This window comes from Anopheles aquasalis, chromosome Y (genome assembly GCF_943734665.1).
Source record: "Anopheles aquasalis chromosome Y, idAnoAquaMG_Q_19, whole genome shotgun sequence".
In the NCBI taxonomy this organism is placed as follows: Eukaryota; Metazoa; Arthropoda; class Insecta; order Diptera; family Culicidae; genus Anopheles; species Anopheles aquasalis.
The window spans coordinates 1,624,262-1,644,814 of record NC_064879.1 but is presented as its reverse complement, the minus strand read 5'-3'; the positions used below and the strand labels follow the sequence as shown (position 1 = coordinate 1,644,814).

The 20,553-nt window shown below is 50.7% G+C and overlaps 2 protein-coding genes across 5 annotated transcripts in view; one reads left to right on the top strand and one right to left on the bottom strand.

Moving 5' to 3' along the window:
- Positions 1-20,553, top strand: part of LOC126579583 (max-like protein X) — a 74,098-nt gene that overhangs the window by 24,281 nt on the left and 29,264 nt on the right. The gene's annotated exons all lie outside the window — the stretch shown is intronic.
- Positions 1-20,553, bottom strand: part of LOC126579577 (chaoptin) — a 32,793-nt gene that overhangs the window by 8,877 nt on the left and 3,363 nt on the right. For all 4 annotated transcript variants that reach the window (XM_050242998.1, XM_050242999.1, XM_050243001.1 and 1 more), the window contains one exon: positions 30-263. In XM_050242998.1, the coding sequence (XP_050098955.1) occupies positions 30-263 (234 nt within the window). The remainder of the gene's footprint in view (positions 1-29; positions 264-20,553) is intronic.

Here is a 20,553-nt window from a genome sequence, read left to right as displayed (position 1 = left end):
CTGGCACAGACTCGGGCCACTGGCCGTACCTTGGAGGTGTTGATCATCTTGGGGACGGCCGGAAAGAGGACACCGTGGCAGCGGACAATGCCGAGATCGGGTGCACTCTTCGAGCAGGAGCAGAGTGCGTTGAACGCGCACGGTGGATGCCCGGATGGGTCGAGTTCGCGGGCCCGTGCCATTGACGCCCACACCATCAGCCCGACCGTCACCAGCACCACGGTATAGCCGAGCTTCATCATGTAGTCGAGCCCGGTATCACGCTGCGAAGGAAAAGAAGGGAGAAGAAAAACGTGAAGCCTTTCGGATTCGGATTAGCTCGCCAGCGCCGCCATCTTGTCTCCGCTTTATCGTGTTGCGTGTCGATCGCTCGTGTCCCAAGCTTCAATCAGTTTAGAGTGCGCCACTCGAAGAGATGGTGAAAGAGGAGGCAGGGGGTGGGGGGGTCCAACCCAACCCAACGGCAGGCCCGGTAACACGCAACCAACCAACCAACCAGTCAACCCCGGACCTGGGTGTGGTGCCTTCTACGCGCGCTTCAACTCCATTTCCCTAATTGTGTTTGCCGGTCTGTGTGTGTGTGTGTGTGTGCCTGTGGCCGCACCCAGTTGGCGGTGAGAATGCAAAAGGCCCTTCGGTTCTATCCCCGGTTGACGTCATCGCCGTAAACGTTACTCTACACGGCCGCCATCTTGCCAAGCAGCAGCGTGATGTAACTGTGTGTGCGTGTGCGTGTGTGTGTGTGTGTGTGTGTAGCGATTGGTAGTAATTAACTAATTCGAAACACTCCTTTCACCTTCGAGCAGGTAGGGGAGCAGCGGGGTAGCTGCAGTATTCTGCGAGCCAAGGGAAGGACCATAGGACCAGGAAGGTGAGGCCTGCGGTGAACTGAGTGTACAGAGTGTATGTGTGTGTGTTTGTGTCCTTTGCCAGCCAATTATCTGGTTGACCATTTTTACGATTATGGTCCCATAGTGCACCGAAGCAGCGCACATCCGTTGCTAATGGCCGGCGATGACGTGCTCATAGCATCAACTGGTGGTGGTGCTGCTGCTGCTGCTGCTGCTTCTGACTGACGAAGTGCATCCCGAGGACATTCGTCATGCCAAATGCCTTGGAAGTCGCGGCGTCGCTAACTTAATGGTCAACACAGACACACAGAGAGAGCCACAATGTCTACTTTTAGTTTATTGGCGTTAATGCTGCCCGAAGCTGTCAGAATTACATGCACTTTGGTCTGCACTGGGGGGTGCTGGGGCGTGTAAACGATTGCATGTCCTTGTGGCAGTGGCAGTGACCGGGGTGTTGGTGAAGGTGTGGTATACGGGGACCAAAGGCCACCTTTGGGGGGGGGGCTCGGATCCGCGGGATTATTTATTGTTGCCAGCCAGCGAGCCATTCCATCTAATCCAAGGAACTCGCATAAAACCGGACACCGGGCATGTGTGTGTGTGTGTGTGCGTGTGTGTGTATGCAAAGAAAAGGCAACGCTTATAGAAGCACGAGCCGGGCCGCACCGTAATGCCTTCAAACAGGGCAAACAAGCATTAAAAGCGCTCGTGGCCAAACAAGGGATGGTAGAATTGAGGTTAGGTGATATTGTTGGCTATCCCCTCCCTAGCCTAACCCCTCTCCGGTCGACGCGGACGGTGACTAGAACATGGACACGGGACCACGACATCATTACCACCCCGATGTGACCGAAGGTGTTGCGAAGCGGAAGCGGAAGGGAAGGGTGGTGGTAGTGGAGGGGGTGAGACGGCCACACCTTGGCACGGTCCCGTTCCTGCGCTGTTCCCTATGTTTGCGCTTACCCCGTACCCACAACCGTGGCCACCAACCGGACCGGACCTAAGGACCTGCCGAGGGCTTGGCACCGTAAGACATCGCCCCACACCCGCGCGCGCGCCCGCACAATTCGTTAGCCATGGTGCCCAACACCAAGCAGTGGCCGATGATGATGATAATGATGGGTAGATAGTAGATGAGGCATAGCTTGCTAGATTGTGTTTGTGTTTTTTTTTTTGTGGTTAGGTCACATCGTTTTGTTGTTTTTTTTTTTATTTCTTCGTCTTCTTTCGGTGGCGTCATCACCATCACCATCATCATCATCATCGATAGAAAAGAACACCCGCTACTCCTGCTACACCTACCCAATATTTGCCTTTTGCCATAATTGATATCGATCTCCACTCTGACCCCTTGCCTCCTCCCTCCTTTCCGGCATTGATGGATGTGTTCCGGGAGTTCTTGGGGAGCCCCGTATCCGATATTTTTGGATGTTCCCCTGGCGGGTGGTGAAACGTCGGAAACAACAAGCGTAATGTCTCGGATTTCTTTCCGCCTTCTAACTCCATCTCCTTGCTGTCCATAACATTACCTTTAACGATAACGGTCTTCAGGTTTGAGGTGTTGAGCTGGATTTGAGCAGATCGTCCAAAAAATGGACAGTATTAACGCAAAGCAGCCGCAGCACCCATCTATCAATGCGAGAAAACCCGGATAAATGATCCCGGCGATCATTAGCCTCCGATTCGGAATATGGGGAAACCTGAGAAGCAGTCGAGCGCCCCCCAAAGGTAAGGATAATTGACCTCAGCCACCTGCAGGCACTCCACTCCCCCCCCCCCCCCATGCCAAATGATCGAGCGAGCGAAATAAAGCCACACCATTTGTCACAACCGGAACCGGATCGCCACCGTTCGGCCAGAACGGCGACGACGATCTGCCAAAATTGGTTCCGCATGAGTGAGCAGAAGCGGGGTGGAAGTGGTGGGGGTGCAGTGAAATGAAAACTCATCAAACAGCACCAGCAGCAACACCAGCGGTCGGACCGCGCACCCGAATTAGGGATGGCTCATAAAATTGTAGCAGAAGTCGGAAGCGGGACACCACCGGGATGGTGACATTTTTGGACGATACTACCCCGACCACCGCGCGTTCCCCTTTCTTTCTTTTTTTTTTGCTTATCTCCATCATTCGCCCTTCCTGACATTTAACGAGGCGCTGCTGCTGCTGTTGCTGCAGGAGCGGTAGTATCGGCGCCATGATGTCATGATTGGTGAGGAAAGGAAAGGGAAAAACGCTAGATTTTCGCTCGATTGACCCGTGACACACACATACAGGGTGTACCATAAACAAATGAGAAAATCCTTTATCGAAGTATAAAGCCATATTTGTAGGTTTTCTACTGTGTTAAAATATCTAAATTGGCTCCATATTTCATTGTTTATCAAAAACAAACAAAATTAGGGGATTTGTCGGCCTGCTTTCTCAATTAATTTCTCCAAGCGGCTACGAATTGTAGAACTCCCTTGGTGAGATAGGTGTCCAACTTAGAAAACCAGGGTTTTGGTGATAAAAGATTTCAGCGAGCCAGCCGTACGGTGTGACGATTCACAGGTCTTAGGCCGAACAAATGCCCATATTGATTAGCCCAGTCGATTTAATTCAAGACCGCTTGGAGGGCATAAATCTTTCGACCAAAAATTCATGTTTTCCTTCAACCATGTTTGAGTCCATTTAGACGTACGGCAGGGGCCTCCATCTTGCAGAAACTCAACATTTTCTGGACTGTCGAAATTTGTTTTAATCCATGGTAAAACGTGGTCCTTCAAAAAAATGAATATACACATCAATATTCATTTTAATATGGGATTTTATGAAAGCTGGTGGCATTTTCAAACCATTAGAGACAACTGCTCCAAACATCATTATTCCAGCGGGGATCTCAAAAGTGGACTTGAATTTTATGTTCTCTGGAACATCCTTAATCAATATGATCCTATTCGTGCACGAATTCCTTGCTGGATCAATATCGTGAAAAGAGTCTCATTAGAGAACATGACGGCAAATTTCTTCGTCTTCAAAACTGGCAACAAATCCATCGATCGTTCATATAAAAGATGTTTTATGCTTTCAACTATTAAATTACGCTTCACCCAAGCACTAGAGGTTGCTTTTAGGTCATATTTGACCAACCGATGCATGAAGGATCTTGAGATATTCGCGTCTCTTTTGCAAGCTTCCAATCCAAAATCCAAATCCAATGATTTCGCTAAGTTTTGCTCTCTCCGATCCTTTTTCAGTGCGCTCAGATCGTTGCCAACCACTACCGTGTTTTCTAGGTCTTGGCTCTTCATGAATAGTACGTTTAATCCAGTAAACAATGCCAAGATTACATTCGAGAACCGCTGTTTTTTTCTATGAGACTTTTCTTGCACGCGAAGCAAAATCGACACTGTCACCTTTGAGTACATTTTTCCGTAGAGACATCTTTTACACCATTGTTTTGTATACTTTTTTTTTGATAGATATGAGTCTCACAAATACACCAATACCCCATAATGGCATACTGGTGTTGAAAAAATAATCAAAATTGAGCAATGAAAACATTCTCATTTTTTTATGGTACACCCTGTACACAAAGCAACATTCCAGAGAGAGAGAGAGAGAGAGAGAGAGAGAGCCCTCGTGTCTGCTCGTTAAATGCGCGCTCCACCCTTAGGGTGGCCTTTCCAACCTCCCTCCAAAGGGGTACACGCGGCGCGAAAGGAGCCGCGCATCGAACGCGAGAGCATCGCGCGAAAGGTCACCTGGCGCTGGCTGGTTCGCTGGCCTAGCGGACGGTTCCGCGGACCATTTGGACCGAGGTACATCCTCAACCCTCCAACCAACCCCGCTGGAAGGCATGCTAGGGAATGCATGCGGGGCAAAGTCGTTCCTGGCCCGCGGGGAACCATATAGTGCGCTCCGAAGCTTCGCCACTTCCTTTGGGACTACGCGACGCCCATCGCTCATTACCGGACGCCACGGTCACACACACACACGTCCAACAAGGTGTGTGTGAGTGTTTGTGTGCCGTGTCAAGTTCGGTGGCGTTCGTTAAGGGCCGAGCCAGTGATGCCCGGTTGTTTCGCTTGATTATCCCGGACCAGGGGGGGACCGGAGAGTGAGCTATCATGATGGTTGGACAAAGCGGAGAAGGGGGCTGAATCACCCCGCACTCCACAACGTCTGGTGCGTCCCTTCCATGACTGTTCCTCCCTTATTCCTTAATAAGGATAGTTATGGCTTTACGATGACACACTTTCTCCTTCTCATGCACCTCGAAAACAATCCACCCCCTCCTCCCCGGCCCCGTGCTGGTTGACTAGAGCACCAGTGTGGGGTCGGAACGCATTCGCATACGAGCGTCCCGTAACTGGCCAAGAGTAACTCATCAATTTCGCTTATTAGCTTCGAAAAGAACGCTCCCGTCTCTCTCTCTCTCTCTCTCTCTCTCTCTCTCTCTCTTTCACTGTTCCGCGCCCATTAACTGCACCGCTGCGCTAAACACAACATCAGTGATCAGAGGTAAGTCACGATCGATGCGCTCCGGCGTCCTGATGACAGATTGCACAGACACACGATGCCGGAGCACAATGCCTGGCCACTTCTGAGCCCCGCAAGTCAAGGGCATAGTGGACGTCATCGTCATCAAGTGCTTCATCTCATCGTGCACTCTCTCTCTCTCTCTCTCTCTCTCTGCGGTGCTGCTGCGACTGCTTTCCGGAAGTGGAAACGTGCGGAACCATCAGCGACTAGGCGTCTCCATCCATCCATCCATCCGTGCCGGAGGTTGATACGGTCGCGACACACACCCCCCCCCACCCACCACAGACCCGTGGACAGCACTGGAAGGAGAGACATTGTACTGAATTGCAGCTGAAAAGCGATAACAACATCAAGCGGTGAGTAGTAGAGAAAGAGAGAGAGAGAGCGAGAGAGATGAGGGAAAGGGGGAGTACGTGCCGCCGTTCCCGTCTGCAGGGGTGGTGGAATGGAAATGGCGCAGGATTTAATAACAATAATATTAATACTAATCGGCAAAGGAGCGACCAACAACCGAGCGAAACGAAATAAATTTAATAACGACAACTAGACGCAGCGCAGCGATCGTACATCCTTCTCCTCCCCCGGGGGGCGCGCCCATTATTTACCCTGTCACCATCGGCCACAGATAGCCCGATACACACACCCCCCCCCCAAACGCCCCCGTTGCACCAAGCCCTTTGTTTTTTACGAGTGGAAGATTAAGAGAGATATTAGCAGAGAAAGTAAATGAACACCCGCTATGTTTGCGGCCGCTAACCAACGGCCACGCTGGCGACGATGGCGGCCATGATGATGATGATGATGGTGGTGGTGGTGGTGGTGGTGGTGATGGTGGCTATAATAGGCGGCGCCATCGATGGCGCGCGTCGACGGCCTGAAGTGTGTCAACAACGGGCGGGCGCACTGAAACTGGAACGAAAATGAGGCGCACAACTCGGTCTGTGCTGGTCCGCTCAAGGCTAAAACCACCAACCCCCCCCCCCCCCCCCCCTCACCGGGCACCCTCGGCAGCAGAGCAGTATATCGTCCGTTCCGCTTTCCCATTTTCCGCATCGGCCTGGCGCACCAGATGGACCATTAGACAGCTTACACTGACTTACCACCACCACCAGCACCACGCGCAACCCGTTGGAAGTGCGTGGACACTAGGTAAATGTGTTTCGCCCACCGAATCCACCGAGACCTCGAGTCTCTCTCTCTCTCTCTCTCTCTCTCGTCCACCATAAGGACACTCTTTTGAACATCTCTTAAAACGAGCAATTCCCGTGGCCATGGAGGCCGGTGGAATGCAAAAACATCGCGATGATTGACACGGAGGGATATGAAATACAAATTGGAAAGGGGAGGGGAGGGGAGGCGTTGATTCCATCCGGGCGTTATACAGCAACCCTTGTCCCTCCTCCATTCTCTCGCTCTCTCTCTCTCTCTCTCTCTCTCTCTCTCCATCTCTCTCTCTTTTCCTTCCTTCCCGCCCCTCTGGCCCTGGCCTGTTCCATAATCAACGCGGACACACGCATAATGCGATGACATTTACATTTCCCGATCGCCCACCCACCCGTCCGTCCGTTCGCCTGTCTGCCTTGCTTTGCCACCGGTTCGGCTACTGGACTGACGTGTCAGTCACTCAGCGCCCTGGCTGGCACCACCAAAAGGGGGAAAAAGGTAAATCCTTCCGGGCGAAGCGCCTCGGAGCCCTTCCTCTGCTGAGTGCTAGGACTCGCACACCCACACACATACACACGTACGCAGCGCGCTTGGAAAGCGCTCCTTAGCGCCACTTACCTGCGCGAACGCAAATCTCATTACCGGTTCGCCGCCGCTGCCGCTGTGAACCTCGGAACGGTCCCGAAAACCGGAAGCGACACCCTCAGCACCCCCTTGCACTAGTGCTGTGGGTTCCGGGGACCCTCCGCCCCCCCTTGGCTCCCTTGCAAGAATTCCGCTTTCCAGCTGGACTCCGTCACCAGTGCCGCGCCCCCCCCCTTATCGGTGAAAGATCGCTGACACCTTCTCAACTCAGAAGCCAGCTGCCCGGGAAGGGGCGGTTGGTGAGGATGCCGAGGATTACTGCGAGCGTGCGAGCAAAGGGACCCAACGAGCTTTGATAAAAACGTCCAGCTAATTGCACATCCATTATCGTTTGGTGCGTTCCCGTAGGGACCACAACAACTCCCAAGGATAACCAGTTGCATCGCTCCAAGCGCTCGTACAGTAGGTCGCACCACGCACCACCTCCGCCAGTATCTTCCCCGAAAAAAAAATGCTGCTCATCTTCAGTGGTGATGGCGATGGCGATTGTGATGGTTCTGGCGTCTGTCCCGTTCAAGGTGTTCATCCACGCTCAAGCATGCGTGACGAACATGTTCGTCACGCATGCTTGAGCCTGGATGGGCCCCTTTTTGAGACTGACAGTACGCCGAGGTTGAGTGTAGTGTTGGAAGTTCCCGGATGCACCTACCCGGAGCGATCCGCTCCGAGCAAAAGAATGATCCAGGTTCTTTGGAAGCAAAACCGTGAGGTTGATCAAACCGTGGTCAGCACATGTTTCTTCCCTTTATCTCACTCGCTCTCCTTTGACTGTACGAGGCAGTTTCGATCCGGAATGCGCATCACCATTCCAGCTGTAGCTCACTATCAGGAGTATAACCTTAAAACTGCTGTTTTTTGGTCGATGAAAACACTTTTTTTTTTAAATAGAAAACCAAAAGATAAATTATTCTATGTATTTTCTCTTACTAGCTATACATTTTTCCTATCTTTCGAACAATTTGTGGATACCACGCCAAAAGAATTCTTCATTTAGCGAGGCAAACCTCCCGTCATGTCAATTTTCTGATATCTTAATACGAATCGAAGTTCTGATCGTCGAAAAGTGGTGATATTTGGAATGATCCAGGTCCAGTTAATTAGCGGGAGAAGGTAGAACTGCCCAGTTTATTGCATTCAAAAAATTATGGACCATTTTTGCTGAGAACGCCCATGCATTGTCGTGCTAGAAAATCAACCTCTCATGTCTTTGATCATAAATCGGCCTTTTTACAGGCAAAGCACTTTATATTTTGGTTATTGGCTGGTGCCCTAACAGATTCACAAGACTACAACACCTCATAATAGACGACACTCATCTGATCGCACCAAACACACAGCATTGCCTTGCGTTCAAAGCGATTTGGTCTTGCGGTAGAAGATGATGTTTGGCCAGGATCTATAAACGATTTTTTTTCGTTCTAGATGCTCAAAATGTATCCATCTTTCTTCGAAAGGCACTACATGGCTCTTAAGCGTATGGAAATGGCTGGATAAGTAATTCCTAACTACTGGACAAGTGTTTTTTGTACGATTACGTATGATTCTCATCCAAAAGAACCTACAATTCCTAGTCCTAACCTTTTTTGTGTCGATTTTCACGCTTCTTGTGACTCAAGTCAAAATGGTCATTTTTGAACCGATTTAACTAATCTTTGCAAGCGGTTTCTAATACCACATTGTCACCAGCGGCCTCAATAAGCATTTTATGTGATTCGACCGACGATTTTTTTCCTAATTAACGGACAAAAATGGAGCTCGCCACGAAAGCTCTTTATCAGGCACAAAACTAGACATGATTAAGCAAGAAAAAATATTTGTTGTTGTATGGTATCACTTATCATGTGGACTGATTTATCTAAATAGGTGTCGAATAAACATAAAAAACGGTATGGCATGTCGATGAAAGCTCAATTTGGTCTGAAAGCCCATCTATAAGCACAACAGCAGTTTTAAGGTTATACACCTGGTATGCTGTCCGCCAGTGTCAAGCAAACCGTCGAAGAGAACGGACGCGCCGTGAGCCAGGTCCTCATCATCGGGTGTTATCACTTAAAGTTTTTTTTTTTCGAAAATGTAAGCTTAGCCGGGTGGCTGGCGTAATGCCCTTCCTAAAAAGCAGAAGAGAGCTGCCATGCCTCAGGTGGTGAGCCTCAGTGCTTCGGAGTACGAGGATAACAGCTTCGAAACACCAAACAAATCCAAACTCCCCAGCTCCTCAGGAATCATCCTGAGACGTGTTCCGTAAGTCAAATCAATAGAAGCGTGGAAAAATAATGAAATTGAACTCGCTTCCGACACATGCATTTTGTAATGTTGTTAACAATTTTATTGTATGAATTTTCCCAATAAAGAGACTACTACCGCTACTACTACTGCTACTACTACTACTACTATGATGTACGTCACTATGCATTTTTTTTTAAACAGGTTCTTTGCACTCAGTTCTGCGAATCCGTTCCAAAAGCAAAAGAACCTGGTTCCGATCCGTTCCTAATTAAAAAAAAAAAAATCCCATCACTAGTTGGATATTCACTTCGCTGACGTCACGCACCACCGGGCACCACCAGGCAGTATAACTGCCTGTCCCAAACCTGATACCAGGACGGTACCGGTTTCGTGCGGACTACGGCTTCTGCCGGCTTCCGCAGGCTGCCTCTGAATTCCGGGGCCACCACGGCCACCATTCCGTCGTCGGCATGCCGGGCAAAAACCGGGGTAGGGAAAAAGAACGTTGACGACGGAAATTGAGTAATTTCCTTCCAAAATGGCTCGACTCAAAACAGGCGACTTCCTTCTAGGACGACGGCGACGACGACGACGACGACGTCAAGGACTCGACGCACGGCGCAAGAAGTGACAAATTACCGCAACCCAATCAGGAGCGGAGTGGAGTTGGCAAAGGTGTGTAACGCAACGTACGTGGCGGGTAACGGGCGCACACACCAGAAACCGCAACCCCTAGCAGTAACCTCACTTAGCCTTTGCCATTGTTTGAGGGCGGGACTGGCAATCGAAGTAACGCTTCGCGATCGCATCGCAGAGCGCTCGCCTGTGCGTGTGTGTGTGTGTGTGTGTGTGGCCTCATCTCATCTCGGGCTCATCGAAGCGTGTCGCACTAAGTGAAGGGAGAATAGGTAGTAAGCCGGTGGAGGAGATCGGTGGTGGCGGTGATGATTAAGTCTTACAAAATGCCCGAGAGCACAAACACACACCCACACACACACACACACACACACCGAGCGTTGTTTGTGCCCGTCCATCCGTCAGATGGAGGAGGTGGGGCCGATGGTGAGGTGAGAGGCTGGAAGGGGTGTCTCTATTGTTCCGGCATCGGAACGCTGGCCAAGCAGAGCAGAGGCCTCCGACACAGGGGGACACCGAGGGTCACCACCACCATTGTTGTGCTGGAGTGCGTGCGCGTACCCCCTCCCATTCCATAACACCCCCAAACCACCCCTTTTGCTAGCATCTTTCGCACACCGAAATGCCATTACATCGTGGAGACAACATCGTGCTCGTGTGACAACGCCTGTGCTCATGTGATCGATGCACAGGAAAAGAGAGAGAGAGAGAGAGAGAGAGAGAGAGAGAGAGAGAGAGAGAGAGAGAGATTGAATAGCTGCCAAACCCGGTCAAACTGTCACAGCACGATCTGCGGTTTGGAGGTTGCACGATCAGCATCATCAACATCATCATCCGTGCAATGACTGCGAGTTGTGCGAGTTAATGATCGCTGGTACGGAGGAGTGCGATTCACATCGACTTCCACAGCGAGAAGCTGGGCAAACGGCCTGAATTGTAATATTCTTCTTTTTCTTCTACGTAGCTGCTGCTGTGCCCTGCTTCCATTCCGTTCAAGCCCTGACACACGCACATCCACACAAACACACACTGGGCGAGTAGAGCGAGTACGTAACCCGATGCGCGCACTAAAGTGTGGAGGTTCGCTGCGCAAACCACCTCCACCATCTCCGTAGCACGAGTGGCCCGCGAAAGGGGAGGAACGGTGTATTGCGGCGGAAAGTTGAGTGTTTATTTTTCAAAATTAAAACCCGCACTACCCAGCGCACGCAGTGGCGCGCTGGCTAGCGTAAACAGAGCACCATAACGGGGAGCCCAGCAGCCATGCCTCCATTCTTACTGCTGCTGCCTCCCCCCCTTCCCTTTCCTCTTTCTGGTAGTAATCGAACTAAAAAAAAATCGAATCATTAGTTCGCCATACACTGCACTCCTCCTTCTCGCACCAGTCGATATTCCAAACCAATTGCTGCTTCCGGGAATGTCCCCGCGGAACGCGTTAAGTGACGCCAGGTCGGGTCTGGATTGTGGATGCGGCCTTTTTGGCGGTGAGATGCATCGTCCGGCCATTCCGGCAGATGTTGACGGGGCTGTCTCGGTGTCTCCGTAATGGCAAAGCCGGAACCGGCCGAGATCTCTGATGCGCTCGAGCGCTCGATAGCGGGCAGTCGCGGGTGCGGAAATCACGGAATAGGGAAGGGTCCGTTCTTGGTGCAGAACAGGCGCGCACACATACACACGCACCCTCCTAGAACGCGAGCGAACGGGTGGGCGAGCGGGAGAGTTGGCACAACATGAGAAGGGACAGAACGACCGACGGAGTACAGCTGATGGGAAAGACAATGAAGGTTACGAATGTACGCGCGCGTGCGCGCGTGTATGTGTGCGTCCTGCTGGTGGTGGTGCTGGTGGTGGTGGTATTGGAAAAATTGCAATTGAAGAAGATCCAGCGTTCCAGTGACAACAACAAGAACAGCAAAAAAACAAACCACAAGGAAGGGAAACCGCGGTGGGGCTCACAAGTGGTTCTCCCATGTGGTGGATGCAGCAGCGCCGATCTCTATACTTGGCCTTGTACGTGCCTCGCTCCAGCAGCAGCAGCAGCATCAAACACGCCACCATAGCTAATGGACTAGCCATGTGTGGCGACGAACGACGAACTGCTGCCGCTCAGTTGCTAACCAATCGCAATTGGAGCGCATTTCGAAGCCCGAAACAATATTGGAGTTCGCGGGGGCGGGCGCTGGCACTGCACCCTGGCCTTGTCTTCCGTTCTCTCTCGCCGCCGTGTTCTTATAGTGGCACAGCTGCTGCTGCTGCTGCTGGTGCTGTTGCGTCGTTGTCGTTGCTGGTAGTTTGGTGTTGTTCGCTCTTCGCGCGCTACCAAGAAACAGTGAGTGCGAGCAGGCGGAACACGTCTCAGGATGACTCATTCTTCCCTCCCGCACACTCTCCGGGCACCCTTCATCACCGCGTATTACCACATCGAACCGCACCCCGGATCACCAAAGTGCATGGATTTGCTTCTCTCTCTCTCTCTCTCTCCTTTTAAGGCTCTATCTCCCTCTTCTCCTGTGAGCTTCAGAAATGATGATGATGCATCTCCCATGATGTTGGACATTACGGGTCAGTAAAGAGAGAGAGAGAGAGAGAGAGAGAGAGAGAGAGAGAGAGAGAGAGAGTCTTTTTGATGTATGTTGTACGTAAAATTTGTTTCTACTGTTATTCCTTGACTTGACCGCATACGCGCGCGCTTGTGTATGGGTGTCTGTGCGGCAGTGCGTATGCGTCGGTTGATGCGCCTCTTCCGCTATGGCAAACTGTTATCCCAAACATTCAAGTGGAAGCGAAGCGAGAGAGCGAGAAAGAGAGAGAGAGAGATGCTCCAACGTGGTTTACAGACACGCGTCCAGCATAGCTGTGTGGGCGGACGAAGTGACGAGGAAGAGATCGTTCCAAACACCCCACCCCCCCCCCCTTCCAACCCCTCACGCTTCGTCAGATTCGTTGCTCGCTCTCACTCGCTCTCACTCGCTCTCGTTTGTTATGCGGGTGGAAGCATCTCAAAAGCGCCGCGCAGCTCGTGGAAGTGGCGACCAACTGTCATTCAGTCTCTTTCTCCCTCTCTCTCTCTCTCCCTCTCCCTCTCTCTCTCTCTCTCTCTCTCTCACTCTTTGTCATGCCTACAAGCCTTCCTTTCCAGGCCACAAAGCCCTCATCCCTTCTGCTGGTCGTCAGACAGGAGGGCGAGCGAACGTTTAAATGCCGACGCTGAGTCACCCGGCACCCAGAGGGATACGAACCACACACACACGCACACACAAAGCTACAGAGAACTGAAGAACCCGGGGGGGGGGGGGGCTGCGCTAGTGGTGGGGTTTCGCCTGGTTTGGGGTTTGGTTGGGAGCAAAAGTTGTTGAGAACACTAGCGGACGCTCTGCTAGTGACAGTCGGTTGCGGTTCGCCGTCCGAGCTGGACGCGCGCGCTCCCTCGTTACCAGACGGCTATAGGCCTCCACTGCTGCCTCGCTGTGGTCTGCCTTTGGTGCGTTCGCTGCGCTGCGTATCTTGCACCGTTCTCCTCCATCAGTCCGTCGTTCTTTGGCGAACCGCAACCGGTTGGTGATCGCCAAATCTTTGTGTGTGTGTGTGTGTGTGTGTGTATGTGTGTTAGTGTGTTTGTGTGTTTCTCCTAATCAGTGCTATCAGCGTCCGTGGCCGTGTCTGCGCTGTCTGGTGTGTGGTACAGAAGAAAAGGGACCTTATAGGGGAGCTGGTCGCGTAGGGGGACAGTCTGTCGCTGGGTTGTTTAAAGAGGTATAGCGAGCATTAGCACGGAAGCAGAAGACCAGAGACCACCAGTGTGTGCGTCAATGCCTGTGTGCCTGTGTGCGCCCGGCGGCGACCACTGTGTTGTGTAATTGGTGGAGGGACCTATCACTATAGTCTGCTGCATATTTCATTCCGCTCATTTAGGGGCGGCCTGTCCACCATTACCATCCCCATCGCTCCCACCCCAAGAACCGCCTGTAGTTGCCGCCGTTGGGTTAGCGCCCATCGACGGCCTGGAGGGTTGCAGAATTATCTATCGCACAGCCCGAGAGCCGGGAAAGGTGGAAGAGAGGTGCCCGGTGGGGGTGAGGAGGGGTTCGTATGGCGACAGCCGGACAATCTAACCCAATTTCCTCTCGCCTCATTTCTCTCCCCCGTTCCATCAACCGAACCACCAACCGGCGGCATTCTAGCAAATCAACCAAAAAAGAGAGCGGATCGATGGGTAGCTGGAGGTCTGCTTGACCTTTTCCCGGCCCCTTCTCCCCGTGCAGGGACAACGACGACGACAACGTGAAAATTGGAACCCCAAACAGACAGAAACAGATAGAGATAGAAAGAGAAAGAGAAAGAGAGAGAGAGAGAGAGAGAGAGAGAGAGAGAAAAAAAAGAAGATAGAGAGAAGGGGGATGCAATCATCCCTTGTTGTCGTCGGTAGATCGGCATGTCGACCGATCGAACAGTCGGAACAGTCTCAGCAACCAACAACAGCAACCACAAGAAGAGGGCCTGGTGATCCCTCTTTCCGTTCCTTCCCCTTACGCTCCCCATCCTCCCTCCCCCCCCCCCCCACCCGCCACCCCTCCTTCTACCCGCTAGTCAACCCCAACTCCCACACACGCGCGATCGCCCCTGGGAGCCGCTAATTGGGTTGCGAATCGACTAAGCAAACGGGCCTGGAGAGAGGTTGCGTTGTGCTTGGGGTTTTTGTGGACACGGCCGCCACGGATCTAGACCATCGCATGTGACCGCCCAGTCTGTGTGCATGTGTGTGTGTGTCGGACAGAGCTACCGCATCGTCGAGCTCCATCGAGTGGCCCCGATGCTAACTAGCCACCTTCCCCACCCCCGATGTCCGATTGTCCGTTTCAGATCGAACGTCATCGGCGCCATCGTCGCCACATCATTATCACGTGAAGGGGAGTCCTTCTCGCGCATCATATCCACCACCACCAACACCACCACCAGCTGCACGTCCAACAATCAACCATACGGCCTAAAACACCAACCTGTACGCTCCATACCAACTGGTAAGTAGCGTAGTCTTCCCTGTCTCTACTGTACCCATCCAGTGGCGGCCAGTTCCAGCTGGACACTGGAAGAAGCTCGTCGTAGCGCTAGGAGTCTCGGGTGTTTTTTTTTTTTGGGGGGGGGGGGCATGCCATGCATAATGGATTGGCAATGGTCTCTCGCTCTCTTGCTCTGTGCGCTCGAACCGGCCAGAATCGATCCTTGGTAGGTCACCACTCCAAACAGACACTCACACACCAGTCACACAGAGTCTTCTGCTGTGGTCACGAACTGGTGTAAAAAAAAGCGCAATAAGAAGTCACCCCCGCCTCACGGATGCAGTGCGTATATATAAGGCGGGAATACACGAAGCGTAAACTCTCGTATAAACTCAGAGTGTAATGCCAAAAAGATTATACTTATGTCAAAAAGATTATAGGCCCGCGGAGCGTAAATCTGAGCGTAAAAGCAAGCGTAAACACAGCACCAACATGAAGCGTAGCGTTATGATGAATTGAATGTTCTACAATCGCTAATATACAGTAAAAACATCTTTAAATATATAAAAAGATGTTCAGAAATCAACTTATCTCGTCGATTTATGTTTTTTGTGCCCAGAAACGCATGTAATTGATGTAATAGCATAGTGTAATTGCAGGTGCACGAATGTAATTGCAGTTGACGTTTCGGTATAAACTTTTATGCGATTATGCCTGCCACACGAAGCGTAAACTTTTTGGCATTACATTCTGAGTTTATACGAGAGTTTACGCTTCATGTATCGCCGGCTATACACTGGTGTTCAAAATAATAGCTGTGCCGAAAGCCCCACCCAGTAAAGGAATGATCATTATTCAAGTATGCGTTGTCTATTTGGTCAATCGATCATGTGCGTGCGTAGTAGAGGGATCTATGATAAGACAGACGTACTACTTGCACCAACAAAATCACAATTTGTTGATTTTTTTTTGCCAAAAACTGCAGCAATGTCTGTTTTTTGCTGTTCAAAATAATAGCAGCGCTGGGCGATTCAAAGCTGTATTCATTGTTATGTTGTGTCTTTCTTTAATTTCTTCGGGTGTTTTGCTTTTTCATCAATCGGTTAATATGTAAAAAACAAAAAATTAACAATAGGCAAGACTTTGTCACTTGTACAGCAGTGAAATGGGACGCAGTACGTATTGTTATGTAGAGAATCGGAATTTGATTTAAAAAAAATAGAAAAGTAAGAAAAGTCGTACCAGCAGATTCAAGACTTACTGGGGTGCTCTCCCAAAAAGATCAGCAATGATTTGAAATGAAAAGCGGCGGTGGAAACTAGTGGCCAGCAACGATGCACGTCCTAGAAAACTAACCAAAAGATAGGCAACATATCGCGGAGAGATCCACCATGGGAAGTTGTCAGAAAAAAATATTCGTGATGTAATTCAAGGGTATCTTTATTTAAGGGTGGGTGTATTTTTTTTTTGTTTTTATTTGGTAGGAAACCACAATTGGGTATCCGTTAGAGCCTTCCAGCATTTAAGTGTGAATTAATCATTTGGATCTGGAACCGTAATTCGTTGCTGTGATACTGGTAGAGTAGCCAGACGCCCTAAAAGTCCGCCGCAAAAAACTGCAACATCGAAACAAAATTTTCGAAAAGATAATTGAATTGAAGCAAAGTGAAAAATTACAAAATTATGTAGACGAATGAATTTCAGCTCGAATTACCCAACCAGTATTTCAAAATAAGCTTTGAAAAAAGGCCTTTCCAATACTAAACATGGCATGATGAAATGCCTAACATGGTTTTCTTCTATGAGAAACTCTTGGTTATCCTGTAGTTTGTTACCAAAAAAATGATGGAGTTTAGTTGCCAGAGAGGTCAGTAGATGACTCCCCCGGTTGGCCATTAGGACGCATAAGCCGCGTTGAGAATGGTTTTAAGATGCGATAATACGCAATTTCTCGCACTGCTCGCATAGTTTTGTACGGTGGATCTGAGATAAATCAATAATTTCATCTGCCAACTCTATAAGAAGCTTCATTGTAGCACTAGGCATGCACACATTTCTTGTGAAAGCCCTGCAGATTCCAACAGAACTCTGTATCTACCCTCAAAGCAACCGAGACATGAGATTGGCGAAAAAAGAACGTCCCACACATCATTTCCATGCCTCATTGACTGTCAATATCGATGGAGGTAAAAAGTGCAGAAGTTCTCCGTTTGTGGTCTTTTGAAGTGCAAGGTTAGACCTAAAAAATAACAAAGTTTTGACCAGCTTGAGCAAACGCTTCTCCTAGAATGAGCCAAAATTCCACAAAGCACCCTGCTGGACAGCGAGCGATGCTCTCTTCTACGGTCTTAAGACCATAATTTATCCAAAAAGTAACATACCGTAAAAAACTAAACTGATTCTGAAAGTTTATGATATTCCCAACCAATTTTTATTTTACCCAAAAAAATTTAAGCTATCGGTCCCCGATAACAAGTCCGCCCTTTCTACCAAATGGTTGCGTAGAGTTGCCGCGAGAGAACTCTTCTTGAAAGCTACAATGCACGTCCGAAAGAACACATTCCCACCCCTCGATCTAAACCCTTTTGGCCATCTTTGGGGGTTATTTTTAGTGCTGCTGGCTGGCTGCTCCCGGAATGTGTGCTTTGATTCCGTTAAATGATCCAGATCCAGGGAGGGGGTGATCCGCGGCTTGTATTAACATCGCACGCGCATGCACAGTCACACAGTCACACAGAACTACACACCGAGCTTCACCCCCGATACAAAGATAAACACGGACACGGGGCGGTACTGCTTGGACCGAAACCAACTGGAGTATGAGTGTTTTTGTAGCAGCTAGGAAAACGTTAACCATATCGCGAGGTCCTAATTAGCCGCTATTGACCGAGGGTGTCATCGTTTGGCTCCGTAAACCTCCCCCACCCCAGGGAGGGTAGGCCAACAGTACTTTTTGGTCCGCAACTCCAGGTGTCGGTTACTAGTACCCAGCGACGTTTCGATCGTTGCAACCGACGATGAGCGTAATTGAAAGAGTAAGGTAAAGTATAACACTACCAACGTTTTTTTTTTTTTGCGCGGGGGATGAGGGTTGAAGATCGAGGAAGGCGAATATATAGGTCGCCTCGTCCCGACGAAACTTCAGCAGAACAGCATCCGCACAGTGCAGCAGCATTGTAGAAGCAGAAAACCAGTTTCGGATCGTTCGGCCGTTGGCACCCTAACCTCCCACAAACGCCTTTGCTCGATCTGTGCTTCACTCTCGCTCTCTCTCTCGCTCTCTCTCTCTCTCTCTCGCTCTCTCTCTCGCTCTCTCTCTCTCTTTCTCTATCTATCTCTGTCTCTCCTCTTTCTTTCTCTCTTTGTTCTGCTCTGCTATGTACTTCATTCGTTCAGAGTCTTACCAGACCACTTTTCCGCCCGATCCCTTTCAGCAGCAACCTACTTCTTATTGTGCAAGCTTACGAGCCCTCGCGGTTTTTGGGGCAAAAGAAGCCAATCAATCCCGATTGGTGAACCCTCTCGAAGATCAGTTGCAGGTTCAACCCGTTGGAGGAGGTTGAGGCCCCGTTGAGGGCACGCAATTGTCCGATCCGAGCAGCAGATCGCAACCCTTGCGAGAGCCGCTAAAGGATAAATCCAAGATTGATAGGCAGAAAAGAAGAAGAGAGAGAGAGAGAGAGAGAGAGAGAGAAAGATTTGAATACAATCGTGCTGGAACAAAACCAGCCAGCTTCGACGGATGTTTCGGTTTGCTGCGCACGATGGCGCTGGTTGACTGGCTGGCGCTGGCGGCACAGAGCGCCGATCGCAGAGCCGAATGATGGGGCGAAGGGTTTGCGAGGCGAAGAAGGCGCCCGAGAGGGTGGGGGGGGGGGCAAACCCACAGGGTGGCAAGTCGAACATTCCCCCCCAACCCCCTAAAACTCAGCGAGAACAATGCCATTGCGGCGCTGAGACAATTCCCGTTGCCTACGCCGTCCATCCGAGTGGTTTAGCGGCCCGTTTAGCGAGCTGCGAGTGAGCGAGCTCTAATAGGCGCCGCGTTCAGTGAAGAGACTGGGTTCAGCCAGTTGTGTGTATATGTTGTTTTTTTCGTGTGCTGTACGGGTTGCTGCTGCTGCAAGCGATTCCGATCGAGGCGAAGTGGCCTTCACGACAGAGCAACACAGCAAGCAGAGCAAGAGAGCGACAGAGAGAGAGAGAGAGAGAGAGAGAGAGAGAGAGAGGGGGGGGGGGGGTTTGGGGAGAACGTGCTACTGCCACATCCCAATGCGACGTGATTTACTGGAATTGCCGTGCCCCATGTTCCCCATATTCTCCTCCTCCTCCTCCTCCTCCACTGTAATGCCAATGACGATCAACAGATGGTTACGCAGCACTTGGTGGCGGGACCGCACTAAGCGGTCTTCACCGAGCGCGTCGGCCCGAACGGCAAACATGGAGCTCCCCACGGGGTGGGCATACACGTACTCATCAATCTCCAGCATCCTTGGAGGTCCATGATCGCATAAGCGTTCACTGCGGATGTTCGAGAAGATCTCAATCTGAAGTTCATCGCATCAGTCCAGGTCCAGCCTTGCAGGCAGACGATGTACCCGCAAGAAAGAAGAACGCTCAATACACTTTGGCGGCTCGGTGGGCAAATCCCGCACAAAATCGGCCATTTTTCGCACCGGGGGTGACGGGTGTCAAGTAGATGACACTGGCAGCTCATAGCAGTTCGCGGTCCACAGCTATACTGCTTCACACGGTGGTCCTAACTAGCTCGTCGGCTAGCGAGAGCCTTGGAATGGGTAGTGGATTGTGCTCACACCCTCCCCTTCCCTCAACCACACAAATAGACACACCGGGCAACACCAGGCGGGGAGGGCTAATTGAATTAAGTTCTGCTCAAAGGGCGACCCCACGACACGGCTCACGGGGTGTGGCTGCCTGTACTCTCCGCTATACCACCGACTCCGGTTGTTGTAAATAAATATTGAAGCCCTAAAACTATGCCAGTTTTGATTGATGTAGATATTTTGGATTTTTAGCACTAAAACCTTTAAATCTTAAATTTTTGAGAGTATTTAGGTTTTTACCCCTAGTTTGGTTGGTCCCACACAGTTGATCAACGACGTGACGTCAGTCAGCGCAACGTTCGGGACTCATCGCGGTAAAATCAGCAGCAGCAGCAGCAGCTCCATCACGGCATCTCGCCCCATTGTTCGCACAAAAGTGTCTTCTAATCATATTGTTTGTTGTTGTTGTTGTTTCGCCCATAGGACCCTAAACTAGACGCTGCCCTTGGAGCGTCCCAGTGCAGCTATGCGACAGGTAAGCGCAAAGTGCACGCTTGTCATGGTGCTTGGTACGTGCTGGGATCAGTGGCGTGGCCCGCTCACGAACGCTAGCTCTACTCTATCGATTGCTCCCGGCCCAGCCTGAAATTTGCTAAACCTGGTGCATATGACGGAAAGGTGAGCAAATATTCAGGTGTGTCGAAGAGTGATCACTTTCGACGATC